The 17,265-nt window shown below is 40.4% G+C and overlaps 1 protein-coding gene across 3 annotated transcripts in view; it reads right to left on the bottom strand.

The window, feature by feature from the left end:
* LOC146644220 (receptor-type tyrosine-protein phosphatase U-like) overlaps nt 1–17,265 on the bottom strand; it is a 258,409-nt gene that overhangs the window by 20,614 nt on the left and 220,530 nt on the right. For all 3 annotated transcript variants that reach the window (XM_085397138.1, XM_085397139.1, XM_085397140.1), the window contains 5 exons: nt 16,595–16,671; nt 10,931–10,967; nt 4,399–4,496; nt 494–610; nt 179–333 (listed from right to left, as the gene is read on the bottom strand). In XM_085397138.1, the coding sequence (XP_085253264.1) occupies nt 179–333; nt 494–610; nt 4,399–4,496; nt 10,931–10,967; nt 16,595–16,671 (484 nt within the window). The remainder of the gene's footprint in view (nt 1–178; nt 334–493; nt 611–4,398; nt 4,497–10,930; nt 10,968–16,594; nt 16,672–17,265) is intronic.

Genomic DNA, 17,265 nt, shown 5'->3' with positions numbered 1-17,265 from the left:
GCTGACAGTTATTTTGAGAAATGCAGAAAAACACAAACTGAAGCTAAAAAAACGCAGTGCTAAGTGCTATCTAAGCGCACTGGAACATGTTGAACATGGCGTATTTATAGGAGGGAGTATTTACAGCCACCATATCTGTTAGGCAATTTGCTTATTATCAGGACAGAAGGGATGTTACCTGCAGTGGACCACCACAGGTCCAGCATCAGGAGGAGTCGAGGCCTTGACCCGGCGCAGGAAAGCCAACAGGCCCGTAGCGTGGTACGGCACGCCGTGCTCAGGCCAAGAGGTGAAGTGGAACTGGCACACTTCGTGTTTGGCAGGGTAACCTCTCTAAAACAAACAATGAGTCAGGTGTAATGTGAAGTGATGATTATAAGAAGTGAAATAGCTGAAATAAAAAAGACATGAGAGCTGAGCTGCTGGGTACAAATGACGCACACCGGCCACGCTCACAGGTTTGATATAAAAATAATGCAAGAGTATGACTCACCCTCTCCATGGCAAAGGTGCGCACAGTGTACTCTGCAAGTGTTTCAGTCTTCAGCAGTGTTATCTTGATGTCACCGTAGAGCTCTGTGTCATCGGGCCAATACTTACAGCACTTCATCTGAACAAAGAAAGTTCAGTTACAGGTTAAATACAGTTAATGTATGGCTGAATTAATATAACCAGGTATTAATTCAGCTCAGCTCAGTTATAATCATGTCACAGTGCTTTATATCATAAGGTAAGGAAGCTACAGTGACAGTGAAAATCTTAATAATTAGACGACGTCCTCTATGAATGAACACTTGGCGAAAGTGGGAAGAAAAACCTCCGTTCTTACAGGAAGAAACCTCCAGCAGAATCAGGAAAGACAGGGGTGGCCATCTGCTGTGACCGATGGGGGCGTTGCCCTCTACATCATCAATGTGATTTTATTTCTTAAAACAACACTAAATAAATAGCATAATTAGGGCTGGGCCATATTATACCGTTCACAGTAATACCGGTATAATGTTAGGCAACGATAGGAAAATGAAATATCGCGATAGAATGGGAGTAAAACGCGCATGCGCAGTGCCTTTGTTTTCATACGCACATGGCCGATTGTTGAGTGAAACAGATGAACCAGAATTGGTTTGTAAAAATGGTGCAACTTCAGTGATGTGGAACTGGTTTGGTGTTTGTCCGTCAGATACACAACAAAGCACATTTTTTTGCAGAACATGCAAGCGGCCGTCGTTATTGTCGTATTTGTCGGACTAAGATGCTCTTAAATCTGGGAGTAATCTGGGTCCTAAACTCCGTATGTTTCAGGTCAAACAACACTGCAGCATCACTTAGAATTAAAAACTGTCTAAATTCTTTCATCTTTAATAAAACGATCAGCATTGCTGCTTTACCAGGTGTAACTATAAAGTTTAACTTCCAGGCATCCATGAAAACAAAATGTATTACATTTAACGGAGTTAGAAGTTAGCAGGAAGCTAGCGGAAGTTAGCTCGCTAGTTTCGCTAGTTACCTAAGCATGATATAGCACGTTCTGACGGAGAGATTTCTGAAAAAAATCAAACGTACAGCTCTGCTATCACTTCCAACATAAATGAAGACAGGAAACTAAACAGCAGTGACGTTTGTAGGGTTACTGAAATTGGGCTAGCTGGTATATAATGATGTGCTACGTGATCGCTAGCGACACAGCTATGTTAGCATAACATAAACAGTGAAGCTGGAGGACGAACACTAACACTTTTCCACTTATAAAAGTTAACGTGAAGGTTCTTCATGGTTAGAGACAAATGCAATCGCATGGCAGGATACTGTAAACGGACCAAACTTCAGTCAGGAGAACAACTGAGATAATCCATCCACAATACAAGGTTAGTCATTAATATACTGCAACAACATGGGAATAGAGCAGCTGCCAGAGAATTCAACATTAATGAATCAATGGTACAGAAGTGGAGGAAGCAAGAAGAATGAGTTTAATAAAGTTTGATTTATCTGACTGCTTTGTTTCGCTTAATGTGCCTTATAATCCCGTGTACCTTATGGTCCGAAAAATGCGTACTGCACACTGCAGTTTAATGTTGCAAAGCACCTCTTTTTAACTTCAGTGGATATTATACATGGTTATGCTCAGGATATGTCAGCCCATTTCTACTGGAAATGCCTTTTGATTAAACTTTCAGCAAGGAATTTGCATTTGCACTGTTACATTTTTATAAAGCTTTAATGTACATAAAAACCAGCTTCTTGTTTAAGTGAAAATAAATGGAAGGTTGTCTTTTTGCGCTAGTAATGTTGTGGAGTTGTATTTTGTCTCGCATCAATTATATCGTCGGTTATATCGTTATCGCAAATTTTCAAATATATATCGTGATAAATATTTTTGGCCATATCGCCCTGCTCTAAGCACAATGTATTTTGAATTGTACAAAAGTGCTGGATGTAGAACAAGTTCTTAAAATAAAAATCACATTTATATTTCTTAATTCTTTTAATTGACAGAAGGTTTCATAAAAGAAATTTAAAATTGATTAATTATTTCACAGTTCAGGCTTTTATATTTTTTTGTCCCTGTTAATATGTGACCCTGGCCGACACTTGCTTCGACGTGTGATTGGAAAGTTATTTGAATTTCACAAAAAGAGATGCCGTTCCATGCTTTATGTTTCATTTATGCTTCTGGAAGGGAAACAACTGCTAAACTGTAACTTCTATTCTAAAAGCCTGCTTGAAATGTATTGCAGTTTAAAATGAGTGAGAAGCAATCTGTGGAGAAGATTGTGAGGTGCAGGCCTTTCATTTATTTTCATGATTCAAAGCATTATTTCCAGTAATCTGTCATGCCAACAGTCTATTGAAATGTACACATTACTAAACACAGCTAATTTAACTAACAAAACTTGCTAGCTAATTTAGAATCCAGAGACTGTAAAGTTAAGAAAAAATGAAAACTTAAATACGATCACTAACCTGAGCTGACACAAGATTTTTGTTTACTATGTACTGAAGTAAAACATTACACTAAAGCAATGTCAATCTAAATGTTCGTTTTAACTAAGCATAGTAAGATTTGCTACAGACGCAATCATATTTAGGGTGAAATACATATTAATATAAAATAGTTACACACAAAATATTTAACAACCGCAAACAGTCAATTACTTTACTGGTTAAGATATTTCTTAGGTTTCATTAGAGCAACCCAAGAAACTACTTAGAAAACTACCTAAAAGCTCAGTCACATGAGAGTAAAAATGGGATGGCAACCTCCCTGCAATTAGGGACAAATTGCTGCCCAGAAATTGCATTGATTTTTTTCACATTCAGCAAACAATTGCAAGTAATTTCTGTGACCAAACGGTTGCCCAAAGCCTGAGCATGCGGCACCCTCAACTTCTGGGTAACCACTTTCGATTGCAAGGTGAGTGACAGTGCTACTTGCAGTGCCACTTGGACTGCCTTCTAATTTATAAAATCAGACAAACCAGTCTGAGCCAGTCTCTGCTGATCACTGCAACATTAAAATTGGGGACTCAACTTAACTGGTTGCCAGCTGTTTGTATTCTGGTCGCATTCCTATATAAAGGCAAAGTTGTGGAGCAACTGTCTGCACTTATGCCATTTTGCAGTTGTCCTGCAGCAAGTGTGTCATTCTTTGTGGAAGAGTTTCTGAAGTTCTCTCTCAACTGTATGAGCTTCTGAATGTATACAGTTAATGTGAATTTCTGTGTAGATTGCAACATGTTTGCAACAGATGCCAAATTATTACAGTTCACTGTTGTATTACAACAAACTAAATTGCATGTAATCAGCAATTTGTTCTCATTCAACTGCAAACCGACATGTCCTCATGCACCAAAGCTGCTCTGAAGATGTAGATCATGTGCCCGAGGAACCGTTTCAAAGGCAAAGAGATCACTGCAAACATTTTGCAGTAAGTTTGGTTGTGTTGTGGGCTGTTTTTGCTGGTGTGACTGTAGTATAACAGTTTGTGGTATCCCAACAGTATGCCCTTTTCTGTTTACTACTAATAATGCTTCCCTAACTGAGGTATATTTCTTAGTTATGATATTTTAGGAATTGTACAGTTGCTTTTGTATACATTTTGAGTACAAACTGTAGCTTTCTGCATTCAGCAGATAGGAAGAGTATAAGCGTCTACTGTATTCCAGTACTTCACCATAGGCCTTCATCAAATTCAAAGCTCTGACCTTGGACCACAGCCACCAAAGTAAAAGGTGATCCCTCATGATCAGACAGCTGCTGCCATTTCCTCCCACAAAAACAGAGTGGAGCAGCTCTTCTAATATATAGCCCCTGATAAAGGGAACTTCAGAATCCATCTCTCCATTCATCTTCACAGGCGGCTAAAGAGGTCACAGGACAAAGGCGAGGGAAACCTACCCTGCCCACCTCCACCAGCTTGGTGATCATGACAATGCTGAAGCAGTTCTCCTGCCAAACCATCCGCCAGAAATCGTAGATCATCTCTTGCTTGGGGCCTGTGGAGGAGGAGATACACAACAGAGTTACAAGTGGAAGAGTGGAAACAGGGAGGAAGAGGAAGAGAAGTTACAGAAGGAGAGAGGACGATATGGAAGGAAGAGAGATGATAATAAGTCAGAGAAAATAGCAGCAATAACCATCAATGTACAGGCAGTGTGTAATCCATGCCAGGGAATAGAGTAACAATGTGTCATTCATGAACTATTGCCCGCTCTCTGTTCTAATACTACGGAGAAATGTCATTTCAATACACCCACAAATCCTCCGCCATTGTGCAAATAAGCTTCTGTGTTGCCTTTCCCAGGCACCAGTGGTTGACACAAATCACAGCTTCCAGGAGAAGATGACACTTTCATTGATTTCATTACACTGTTGTGTTAATAATATCACAAGGTCCTCCTTCATACTGACTTCTCTGCCAAACGCACTACATGTATTTCAGCGAACGAAGTATGGATTCATTTCAGCCCACACAGTTTGTCTAACAGAAATATCATCTTCTTTCATGTAACTGCTCTAAATGTCTTTGTATGCAAAAACATCCACATAGTAATTTTTCCTGTGTAAATCTGGGCCCGAGATCACAACTGAACCTCACAGACACTTAAATCATCAGGCTGATGATATTTGACATTTTCTGTACGAAATGAAGAGTCACTACTACTAAGCTATGACTGCATAATCAGATTCTTACACATCTTAGTCCTCTTTGCATGGAGCTTCACTGCTGTCCAGAAAATGTTACAAAACATGAGTGGGCCACACTTTGGCAGCGGTTAACAAAAAAACCACAAACTACACACTGCTTGAAATTCTCTTTAAAGCAGCAAATACATTTTTTTAAAAAAAGCTACCGGAAATACCCTTAAAATGCAATTATTTCCTTGATAAAGTTGTCATGATCCTGGGCCATGTTGGCCCAGCATTCTTAGTTTCATGTATATTTGTATTTTGTTCCTTATTTGACTTCCCCTTGTGACTTTTACCCCCTGTGTGCCCCTCTGTGTATCTGTGAGCCCTCATTTCCCCCGTGTTTTATTCCATGTTTTCCCCCAGCCCGTTATGTCTGTGCTCTCCCCGTGCTCCCTCTCTCCTCCTGTCTGCGCCTCTGTGTACTTCCTGTTTTACTTTGACAGTCTCCCGTCAGTATGCGTCATGTTGTGTTGCTCCTGCCCTGTCTCGTTACGATTATCTGTGTCAGCTGTATACATATTATTAAGCTGTAATATGTGTACATACATATTAAGTACATATTATTCAAATCTTGAGATATATGTAGGAAAGAACAAGCACACACGAGGTGAAAAAAAATCCTCTCAAAGCTGGGACTAACACAAAAACTTCCACTGAGGCACATATGATAATGGACTTCAAGATTGTGTGTGATGCTCTTAACTTTGTACTACCCACTTTCTGCCGTGGCCAAACAAATTTCCCACGTGTGGGACTAACAAAGGTTTATCTTATATTATTTTATCTTCTCTAATATCTTATCTTATCTGACCTTCCAGTCCGTCCGTGCAAACTCACTGGCCACAGTTCACCAGTGTTTGTCTCAGCAGATTCACAGATTTACTGGGAAATAGAAATATAGATGCACTGTACGTGCGGGTGGTCAGAAATTAACTTTCTGTAATGGTCATATTGATTAAGCCTCCAAATCCTTTTAATAAACTCCTGCAAACGAATTCAAATATTCCCCTTTGACTGTGATCTCCAAACGTAGATATGTCAGGTAGTTTCATGTCCTGACACTGAGATTAAAAAGAGCAGCCTGACTGTTTAAAGTCAACTGTGTGAGAAACAACAGTGTGTGATGTGAAAAAACATTGATCACTTAATCGCTTGCTTAGAATGCAATGTTCTGGTTGGAAGCCTTGGGTCCTGGTATTCCTGCAAGCATAATTCCATACAACCCTCCCACCTGAGCTCCACCCCCTGGATCAATGACTTGTCGGCAGCAGAACCCTCCCAGCAGAGCAATGTGCCCCTCACATAGTGGAGAAACTGCTGAGGTAGAGTTCAAGGAACACAGTGAAGTTTTTTCCACAAACTTCAAGAAGTCCAGTGACCCTTAAAGTTTATATCTGAAAGAGCTGAAACAATGAATGCTTGTACACACTGGCTACCAAAAAGGCACTTCAAAAGTCTGTCCTGCCAAAGGAGAGAGAGGGCAGAGAGCTTCAGGTGTTTTTCTTTTTTTTTAATAACTCTAATTTGTGTAAAAATTAAATGAGAAAGGCAATACAGGGTTTCTGAGGCTTTGTGTTTCAACAGATAAATAAATAGAAAGAGATATAAAGCAGTTCTTGTTTTCACAGCTTTTATTTGCACAGTTGTGGAATCAAAAAGCATGCCTTTGACTACATGCCCCAGGGCAAACATGCAAAGACAACAGGAGGAGGAACAGCGTTACTTGCCTGTTAAAATCAGAGCATGACAAGAGCTCTGGCTTTCGTAACAGCCGTGTACTGGTCTGTATTGATTCCAGTCAACCCAAGGTGAGTCAGCTCCAGCCTGAGTACGTTTTAAAGTGCGCACGTGGGCAGCTACTTTAACCACTGTTTTTCCTCCTCCTTACGGGTTATTCATGGCTCGCCCCCCTGTTAGCGATTGCTGCAGTCTTATTTTATGTGTATTAGATATGCGAGATGATAATTTTTCAGCAGTAGGAGAAGCGCACTAATACATCACCAGAGGGAGGGGACAGTCAGGCGAGAGATGGATCATGTTTGATCCCAGCAGCTGGGTAAATCTGTATGCACGGCATAACTTACTGCCACTGTGGACCGGAGTTTGTGGAGTACACTTAGCATTTCTCCTCCCTGTCTGCCTCTCCTATCACCCGTCTCCTCCCGCTCCCCTGGACATAATAGTGAGCTAGCCCAAAGCACCTGCTGCAAGAGCTCAGCTGTCTTACGACTCATCTAAGATACAACAAATCAAACCCAACACATCGCCACAGCTGACCACCCGGGGCTCACGGCACACGTATGCACAGCATGATGCTAGGAGTGTGCAGAGTGTGAGGGGCAAATTGCAGCTTTAATGATGAGTCACTGTACGTACACTCTACAGCAGCGGTCCCCAACCTTTTTTGCGCCACGGACCGGTTTATGCCCGGCAATATTTTCACGGACCGGCCTTTAAGGTGTCGCGGATAAATACAACAAAATAAAACTAGTACCGGTACCGAAAAGACCCAGGAAAACCGAGTAAACGATAAAAACGATAACAAAATAATGCTGAAAACTGATAAAAACCCTGAAAACTATACATTTCACACCTGAGCCTCAACTCTCGCGGCCCGGTACCAAACGACTCACGGACCGGTCCGAGGCCCGGGGGTTGGGGACCGCTGCTCTGCAGTACATGAGTCTCACAGCTAAAGTAATGCTGTTACCTCCTCAACTATAACTTATTTCCATAGTGTTATTTATAATTTCAGCTAGTTTTACATTTTACATATTAATGAATTGATTATGATTGTTGATGGCATTTTTTTAGTAGAAAAAGGCTTAAACATGAATTGAGCTGCGGTTTGGGGAAGGCCTCGGAGGGGACTGGCGGCAGTTCCCTATGTACTAATGAGAAGTGAATGAATTGATAAAGGGGAGGAAGGGTAGGGCCCAAAAACAAGAGCGAACAGCTTGTAGAATAAGGGGGGTAAGGGGGGGTGTCATATATAGATAAGAACCGGAAGGGGCGTGTTTGGAGGCGTGGTCCTGCTCCTGAAATTCAGATAGATTCAGATCTCCAAAAAATCAAATATATGGTAACTTAGGAACCCAAACTCATGAATATATTAGACTGCAATTGAAAACGGAGATAAAATAGACTTTCAGCAAACAGCAAATAAAGCAGCAACCTTCTGATCATTAAAGAGCAAATGTGTTTCAGAACTGAGTCCCCACTGAGTGATGCTGAAAGTGTCCAGGAAACAAAACTTTAAGACCTGCTTAAAAAAAAAGTGTTGATGTCTATCGCTAATTTCTTTCTTCATGCCTTCATCACAACTCTATAGGAGAAGAGAAAAACAATAAGAAATTGTATTTTTATATAACAACCATTTAAATTGAATTATTGCTTGAAGTTATGCATGATTAAACTTAGTTCCACTAAGTTAATAGTGACACAGGCAATTATAGCAGCTAGTTTTCATTAAACTTATATTTAATATATTCAAAAAGTAATTTTCTCAACAAAAATATGTCTCGCTTTGTGCTGTAAGTTGCATTTAACAACTTACAATGTAAAGCGCTGATAAAGTCTGAGGTAAAGATAAAGTCTAAGGTTGTCAGACCTAAGGCTGGATATCAGAGAATAATCAGTTATTTTCCATTTTAAATTAATTAATTGAATTTGAGCATCAACTACAGAGTTTGGAACTATTTTTTTATTTCTCCATCAATGACAACAGAAAAAAAAAGAATTTTAAAAGTGCATCATATTTGTGCGAGACTGGAAAGTCAAATTAACTCATGTTAGGTTAGAGCAGGGAAACAAATAAGAGCTGATCATAGTTTAATGGATTCAATTGAGCTTAATAATGTTTTTGAAAAAATGGCTCGATTATTCTTTTTACTGCTTTTTTCCACAATATAGAACAGTTATGTGTTAAACCAGTGTTGCAAAGATGCTCCGACAAACTAGTTTTATCTGTTGTGGCTCACTACTTGCAGAGCTGCAGTGTAAGTCAAGTCAAGGTGAAGACACAGAAACAGTTACAGGTAAGAGTGAGAGTCCTGATCTGTGTATGAGGCAGAGGGCGACACAACCTTATCTATGCGGGACAGAGTTTTGATAATATCCTGTACCAAAGTACATTTAATTCAATTTCAATTCAGTTTTATTTGTACAGTCCCAAATCACAACAACAGTTGCCTCATTACATCACTACTCTCTATTCTCTGGATCAACAGGAGTTGGTGGAAAATGTCCTTTTGTTAACATGTCAGGATTGTAACAGTCCTGACAGAACCATCCTTCTACTGAACAGAAAACTCAGAGCAGAAAATATTTCCGAGTCCAAAATCGCTCCCAAAATGCTACGTAAAGACAGCTGTGTATTTACTGCCTTATAGACATTTATAACACTATAGGAGTGCCCAATTTTAGGGTACATTTATCAGGATTATTAATATTATTCTATAGTGTCTTCAAAAATTCTACATTGGAACAAAAAGTTCTTTCTAAGAATAATACAACATGTAGCTCCACATTTTTCAGCAGTCACGACAAATCTCATTTTCTGGTCAACATTCAGTGAAATGTGAACTGTCCCGTATTCAGCACAGGGAGTGGTAAATGTGTGACTTTGGAGATGCTGTACATTTGACTTGGTTTAAAAAAGGAAAGCCCACTGAACTGGCTATGATTATATTTGGCAATTCCTGGGATTTTGTTGTGACATGATGCCCCTGTGAGGGGAATTGCAGTGAAAAACTCTGCATATTTGCATCTGTAAAGTGAAAGTGTTAAAGTAAAGGTGCTTATTGGTCTGCCCAGCTGTTTTAATAAACTCATAGTTGTTTTAAAAGATTTATTTTGGGGCATTTAGCTTTGATTTTACAGCAGGACAGTAGAGCAGACTTGAACGGAGGGAGAGTGGGTGAATGGACACACAGGAAATGAGCACGGAGCATTCATTTCCAAAATAAAGGAACTCCTCTGTCTCATTCTTCAATTCATTCTCATTTTGTGAACTGATTTTCAACCACATCTTAACCCAAAGTAAATTTTTACTTCTACTTGAAAGTCACACTGGCACCTCTTCCACCTCCCGCCTGCGCCCGTGTGTGCACGAAGAGCAAAACGTTAAAGAAAGAGAAGGAGAGAAATTTTCAGAGGTTACTTTTGAGAAGCGGCAGAACTGAGAGCAAAGTGAAAGATGGGAAGAAATCAGAGGGGGATTACAGAGTGAAAAACACATTCAGTGAATAAACAGGATCAGAGTCGGCAGAGAACAGAGAAAATGTCTTGCTCTCTCGCTCAGTGCATGTCTCTCTTTCATTCTGTCTCGCTCTGAGTGAGGGTGTGCCTGAGTGTGCCGCTTGGGAAATGCAGCCTATATAGTGAATCAAAACTACATCAGAGAGATGTTGTGCCACACATGCAGATGGCAGGGAGGAGAGAGACGGAAGCAGAACTTCAGACACAGCGACACTCAGCAGTTTACAGTGTCGGCTGACTGACGGGTACAGTCGGCTGCTCCGAGAGCGTTTCTCACAGATGGAGGAAAAGGCTTGTTTGTGGTGGAAATCCAGATGTGAACGTGATGCAACACGGGCTCCTTGTTGTTTACACATTATTAATTCAGCTAACTCATTTTCATATTGTCAGCTGGGCTGCTGTTGTGCAAAGTGCGCTGCAAACAATCTGAAATACCAGCGGTGACACACTGCTGCTGGGTTTCGTGCCGTACACTCACCTTGAGTGGCAATGAAGTGGTTTGATCGCTGGTAGCCCTGTGGGACAGAGAGTGGAGATAAGAAAAAACGAAATCAGACAGAGGGTTAATAATTACAGGGATACATGATAACGTGAACTCTGGGACCAGCTCGGGCCTTGGTGGGACGCGGTATGCTCCACCTTTGACTGAAGATCTTTCTGAGAACTAATCTGTATGTGTTTGTTTGACCAGCCAAAGATTCTTTGGACTGTTTTTGGGCCCTAGCTTTGGGTGAAGAATCTCACTTGAATTATAATGCAGGAAGAAATGGCATTAATTCAAGTTTCTCTCTGCCTGTCTCCGAGCCAGGTCATTCATTCCAGAGCAAGGGAGCTGCATTTCAAAGGCAGCCTAGTGTGTGCTGCTTTGCATGCAGCCTGGGCTGCTGATCAAAGGTAGATTGACAAGTGAGCGATCTTCAGCTCTGGGAGTAATTCTACCTGAGTGACACTGACTGATCTGGCTGTCTCCTTTCTGCTCTGCTTGGCATTAGTGCAGTTATGATACAGTGTGCACGGCCTGGAAGGCTATTAGTGGCGTTCTGGCCCTCCACCAGGCAAAGACCTGTGTGCTGAATGCAAAGTAGTCGAGCATGATAGATCCCCAGAATTAAGATTAGTGCGCTCTCTCATGAATCGCAGGTAAAGTGATTGCAGCCGCTGTATTCAGTAAACATTTGTAGAAATACTGTACAGACACACACAGAGCGCAGTCCCTGTAGCCCCTCGAGCTCATATACATGTATGCACTACTGAGCAAGCAGGAACACAAATTACATTCCATAACTGTCATGCCGGAGAGCAATGCCGAGATGGATGGTCATCGCTACGAAAGACTGCAGCGAACCCATTCCCATGAGCCTCTGTTGCCGAGTTTCCCCTGAGCTGACCGGTTTCCTGTCTGTCACCTTGGCAACCACAGTTTCCAACAGCAGGCAAGCAGAAAAACACGAAGCGATGTGAATTCACAATGGATTGAAAAGAAAAAGTAAAGACATGCAGACGTGGAACGCGTATCAATTCCATCACAATAAGACGAAAAAACGATTCTCAGTTTGTTTTGCTTTGACAAATTTGGCTCGTTCCAACTACAACCTGTGACAAGGAAAACCAGGCCTTCGTGAAATGAACTCATATTCATCATGCATCTCAGAACTGCATATCAGAATCCCGTAGGAACTTTAATCATCCTCGCTGATAGCAGTCAAGGACGTCAGAGACATTTTTGTGTCCTCCTTGCAAAACAGTGAGAATAAGCAATTCAGCCGAGAACCACGGCCTGCATTTGTAAAGCAGTTGCATGAGAAACAAAATAACAGCGGGTGTACGACGAGCTACTTAATCATAAAAAAAAGGCTAAGTATATATTTTAGCAAATCTTACTCATATTATATTCAATACTTTGCTATTGTATTTTAGATTCTAGGGGACACAAATTATTCCTGTTTGAAAGAAAACCAGAGAGAAACATCCTGTGGAGTTCTTTGTGTAAATGGAACAATTACAGTACATCCCACTCAAAAGCTGCTACAAGATGTTTGCACCAATCTTATTATTATCTTAAAAAAAGAAACAGCTCCTAATATGTACACTCCCGTTAAAATCATTTTCCTCATGCTGGTATTGGTAAATAGAAAGCCTTTCCTAGAAAATCTATTTCTTTTTACTCGAATCATGTAGGCAGCAGCAAAATGTGAATCGCTTTGTTGGAAGTCATCTCCTACTGTTGCATGTGTGTCCTGCTCTCAGTAGTACTTCGAACAGCAAAACAGCATCTGCCCATCAATTCATGCAGAGCTTTCATACATGGTTGAAAATTTGGACAGAACTGCCCTTATTAACTGCAGACTATCATAACATTGATGATATATGACTGAATTTCGGGGTGAGGAGTCTAAAATTGGATCAAACTATAATGTTGCCCATCTGTTCTATCTGTCCTGACTCCACTGAAGTATCTTCTCCACTGCAATAAATTCTCTAAATAAATACTTTAAAAAGCAGTTCTCTGCTGCTTTCAGGTAAAAACTGCCTGCAAAATGTAATTCAGATAAGTTCTCGTCACCACTTCAGCGAACTCATTGTTCTGTCAGCGTTTGATTTGACAGACGTGTCATTTAGCGTTTTGATTTCTGAAGACGTGCAGCTTCAGATGCTTTTGTAGCTATACTTCAGGTATAGTTCAGGAAGTAAACTGTTTGCTTATTGCCATGAAATAGATTTGACATTTAGCTAATATGGATGATTTAAGACTACTTGACACAACACACACAACTGTCAAATAACATTTTCACATCTTTAATTACAATATTCATCTTTTTTCTTCTCCTGTGTGATTAATTAACCCAAAGATGACCTGCTGTGATATGAAACAAGGTCGCAGCAGTCAGATATCGTAAATTAACAAAAGTCTGAGATTTTATATAGAAACGGGTCAGAGCCCAGAGCCAGACAGCCCGCGAGGCTGCGACAGCAGAGATGCATCAAGCTCAGCTGTTTCATCAACATGTGCATATCTATGACAGGCAGTTAGAAAGCTTGTTATTTTGGTGTGCTTTTGTGGCTTACTACCAGGTTAGCTTTTAGTCGAGCCGACGATGACATGTATTTTGTGAAGATAATTGTGTTTTTTTGTTTTCTAGTGTGATCTTGCACCTACTATCTTACGCTGAGATGCCTGATAAATATGGGCTCTCATACCACTGGAAAAGCAGGGTTTTCTTTACTTTTCACTGTCACTGTATATATTTACAATGCCTCCTGTCATACTGTGTGTGTATAAACATGAGCTTTGACCTCGTCTTTTTTCCTCTGTAGTATTCTATCAGCCATTTTATACAAAAAAACTGAGACTGATGTTAAGCAAAAACTCCAGGTGAGCATTTGACTATGGATGAGACTGCTACGGTCAGTTTGGGAGAAAAAAGTTAAAACTCAGAGGAACAGTGAGGGCTAAAAGTGGAAAGGCTCAGCAGCTCAGAGAGGAAAAGCAAAGGAGGATCTGCCAGAAAAGAAGAAGAAAAGCCGTGGAGGGCTGGCAGGGAGAGCCAGAGGAGGCGGCATGAAAAGAAGAAGATGGAAAGCAGAAGAGAAGCAAGATACTTACTTCCCTGTTTATCCGAATCTAAGAGATGCCAAAAGGTTGAAAACAAGGGAGGGTGGGGAACAGAGAGAGATATAGAAGGAAAGTAGGGGAGGAAATAAGAGCTAGTTAATGTGATTAAAGACCAGAAGAAAAGGGTTATGAAATGGTTAGAAAGCAGTTTGCACTGGAAACCTGTGGAGAGAATAATGTCCAGAAATCTTTCATTTCCATGTTTTTGCGATAAAGGCCAACTCTTGTTATATAGCAACCGCAGTCCTTTAGTCATTTGTCTTGCAGGAAGAGAATGGGAAGTTCAATCATATGTCTTTACTTAGATTGTTAAAGACGGGCAAAAAAGATAAAAGAGTGCAGCAGCAGGTCATCATCCGAGAGCAGTAAAAACCCAGCATTATCCAAGCTCTTAATAACATCAATGACACTTTAATAGGTTCTGCAGAGAAGGAGGGAACATGGTGCCTTAGGAACTACACAATGTTACTCAATACATGCTATGAATTGTTCATAAAATTGCAGTGAATTTAGAGATTCCATAGAAGTTATGTCCAGTCTGGATAAATTCTTATTTAAAATTTGTGTGAGAAAACAAATGAAGAGGGTGGAGTGGTATATATACCATAACCACAGTTTTGCCTTAAATTAATAAAATTGTGTTGACTTTTTGACAGTCTAACGTAACAAAGATACCAGGTTTTTTAAGGCAGAAAATAGTTTCTGTGTTAATTTTATGGTGAACTAAGCTGAGATCTGGGAACACAGAGACACTGCAAAAAAAGTTTGAGCAACAAAACTAGTCTGAAAGTCACAGTTTATAATAAAACTAAGCATTTGGCCAAAATAATCTTTACAGGTTAAAAATATCATTTTGATTAAAGGGCTTGTGCATACTGGTGGATTAACCATTGCAGAAATATTAAATAATAGTAATTACCAATATTATTAATTTTGGGCAACTGTTCCATAAACCGTACATTGGATGGTGGTTTTAATACATTTGCTAAACACTGCATGTACTGTGTTACTATTTGCAGCTTTATTGCAAATCGAGAAAGCCAAAAACTAAATTACATTCTAAATGCAGCTGAAAGTTGAATAAACTAAGCTGATGAAACTGGAATTGTTCTTTAATGGTGCTTTGAGTACCATGCAAAATAATCTTGGTCAGATTGCCTTCCCCAGGTGACACACAATGACAAGCGAGACAATGATAAATATGGTATATTGAGCTTTTTGCTAAACCAGAATTTTATCTCGAGCTTTTTGATTGGTTTGCTCAGTCATTCTCAAACTTCCATTTAATCGAAAGTGACCAACTGTAACTGGCATCACTTCCCGAGTGCCTAACAGAATATCAAAGTCCGCTGAAATTTAATTGCATCTTTTGGAGTTACATCTGTCAGCCTAGATGGCAAAAACAAGGTTCATCTAAAGATTTTACAAAATAATGTCATGTCTTGCTACCCCTGCAAAATGAAAGACATGCAAATGTGCACGTGAATGAGTGAGAAGACTACTAAACTTTTCAGTTTAACCTTTAAAAAAAGCAATGTTCCATTATTCCAGCCTTGGCCTCCTCCATGAATCATTTGGAATCATTTCACTGCAGTATTTTGAGCCAAGGGTCTTGGCATGACATGCAAGTGGTGCTGTAGCCTGCACAGTTAATGGCACAAAGGTCCTTGGAGCACTCGTTCTAATGGAGCCATCATGGAGCACTAAAGGGGATGAAGTGGCCACACACAGTTCTACCCGATGGGACTCGCGTATGCTGAGTCAGGCGACCACAACCACAAATCTGCCCCTTACGTTTTCTTTTGTTCACAAAACAATTGCTAAAACAAAGGGTGCGACAGAGCAATCAGCCTATTATACGGGCTCATATTAAACCTGAGATTAATACTTCAGCAGACTACATGAAGGGAAGACTGTGGAGAGCTTTTTCAGAGTCCCCTTGAAGTGACCCTTCTATTTATGAGTGAGCGGCAGAGCTCACAGCCTGACCTGCGCTGAAGGAAAAGTCCTTCAGACACTGTTGCTCCATCTAATGCAAAGCTGCAGAGATTGCATCTCAAGGGAGAGCAAACTGCTGCTGGAACTGGAGAGGCTCCCTGAGACACTCATTCGAGCTGAACTGTAGGTGAGATCACAAAATCTGAAAGTATATGAAAGGATCAACTGAGTTATATTGGGTCCAATTTCAATGCTCAATATTGCCTTACAAAAGCACTTGGGCAAGGCCTGCTGCTCAGAGCTTATAGGCTCTTGCTGGAACTTTAGAGATATAGCGATAAAATCTCATTTCAAAGCCTACATGTACTAACACACATAGATATTATGGTACGCTGTGGATGTAGTCATTAAATGATAGTTCGGATTTAGCTGACAGCATGGGGAGGTGACTGCTGGTCAAGCGCCAGGTTAACAAAAACAATAAAAGACAACTAATATGAGCTCTTAAGGCAGAGCTGTATGATCAGCAAGGCCAGAGATGTGGGAGTATGAGGTGACGCAGAAGGAAAAATAAAAGTAAAGGTAACTTACGTCTATGTAGTTGGCATTGACATAATCGGAGCTGGGATCTGCAAGGAGGGAGTGGAGCTTGACTCGATGACGGTCATCTACAACGCATAAAACATCACTTATCAGTATGTAGAGGTATTTGCATCCAGTATATATATAAGTATTTTAGTGTTTGATTATTATCTCAGTCTGTCCATTTCCAAAATACTAGAGTACTGATTCTCCACCTGAAGGAAGGGAGGGTGTTTATTGGTTCGTCTGACTGTCTGTTTGCATGTTTGCTAGCAGCCTAACATCCAGAGTTTTTGTCATTTCCAAAGTTAGTGTGATGGTAGAAACCAAATTCAAGTCAAAGGTCGAGATCACACCAAATGTGAAAATCAGTAAAAACTTTATATTACCCACATTTTTTATGGATCACCTTCAAACTTCACAGCAATATACCAGGCCTTGGGAGGCATGAGTCTGTAGGCTGGGTAAGCATTTGACCTTGACCTTCATTGTTAGCACTCAAGGTCAAAGGTGACCTTCAAAAAAAAAATGTCAAGAAACTATATCTGGTAATATACCATATCAAAGGGCACGGAGAGAGCTGTAGAACAAACTTATTTTCAGTATGATCCCCTATGAGCCAGTAACACCATAGCAAGCTGACGTCATCATGTTCTAAATTTGAGCATTCCTTGCTTGTT

This window comes from Rhamphochromis longiceps, linkage group LG22 (genome assembly GCF_057381845.1).
Source record: "Rhamphochromis longiceps isolate RC_006_pf linkage group LG22, R_longiceps_female_GT1.1, whole genome shotgun sequence".
NCBI classification, from domain to species: domain Eukaryota; kingdom Metazoa; phylum Chordata; class Actinopteri; order Cichliformes; family Cichlidae; genus Rhamphochromis; species Rhamphochromis longiceps.
The sequence above is the reverse complement of the archived record's forward strand: the minus strand, read 5'-3'. Positions and strand labels throughout refer to the sequence as shown.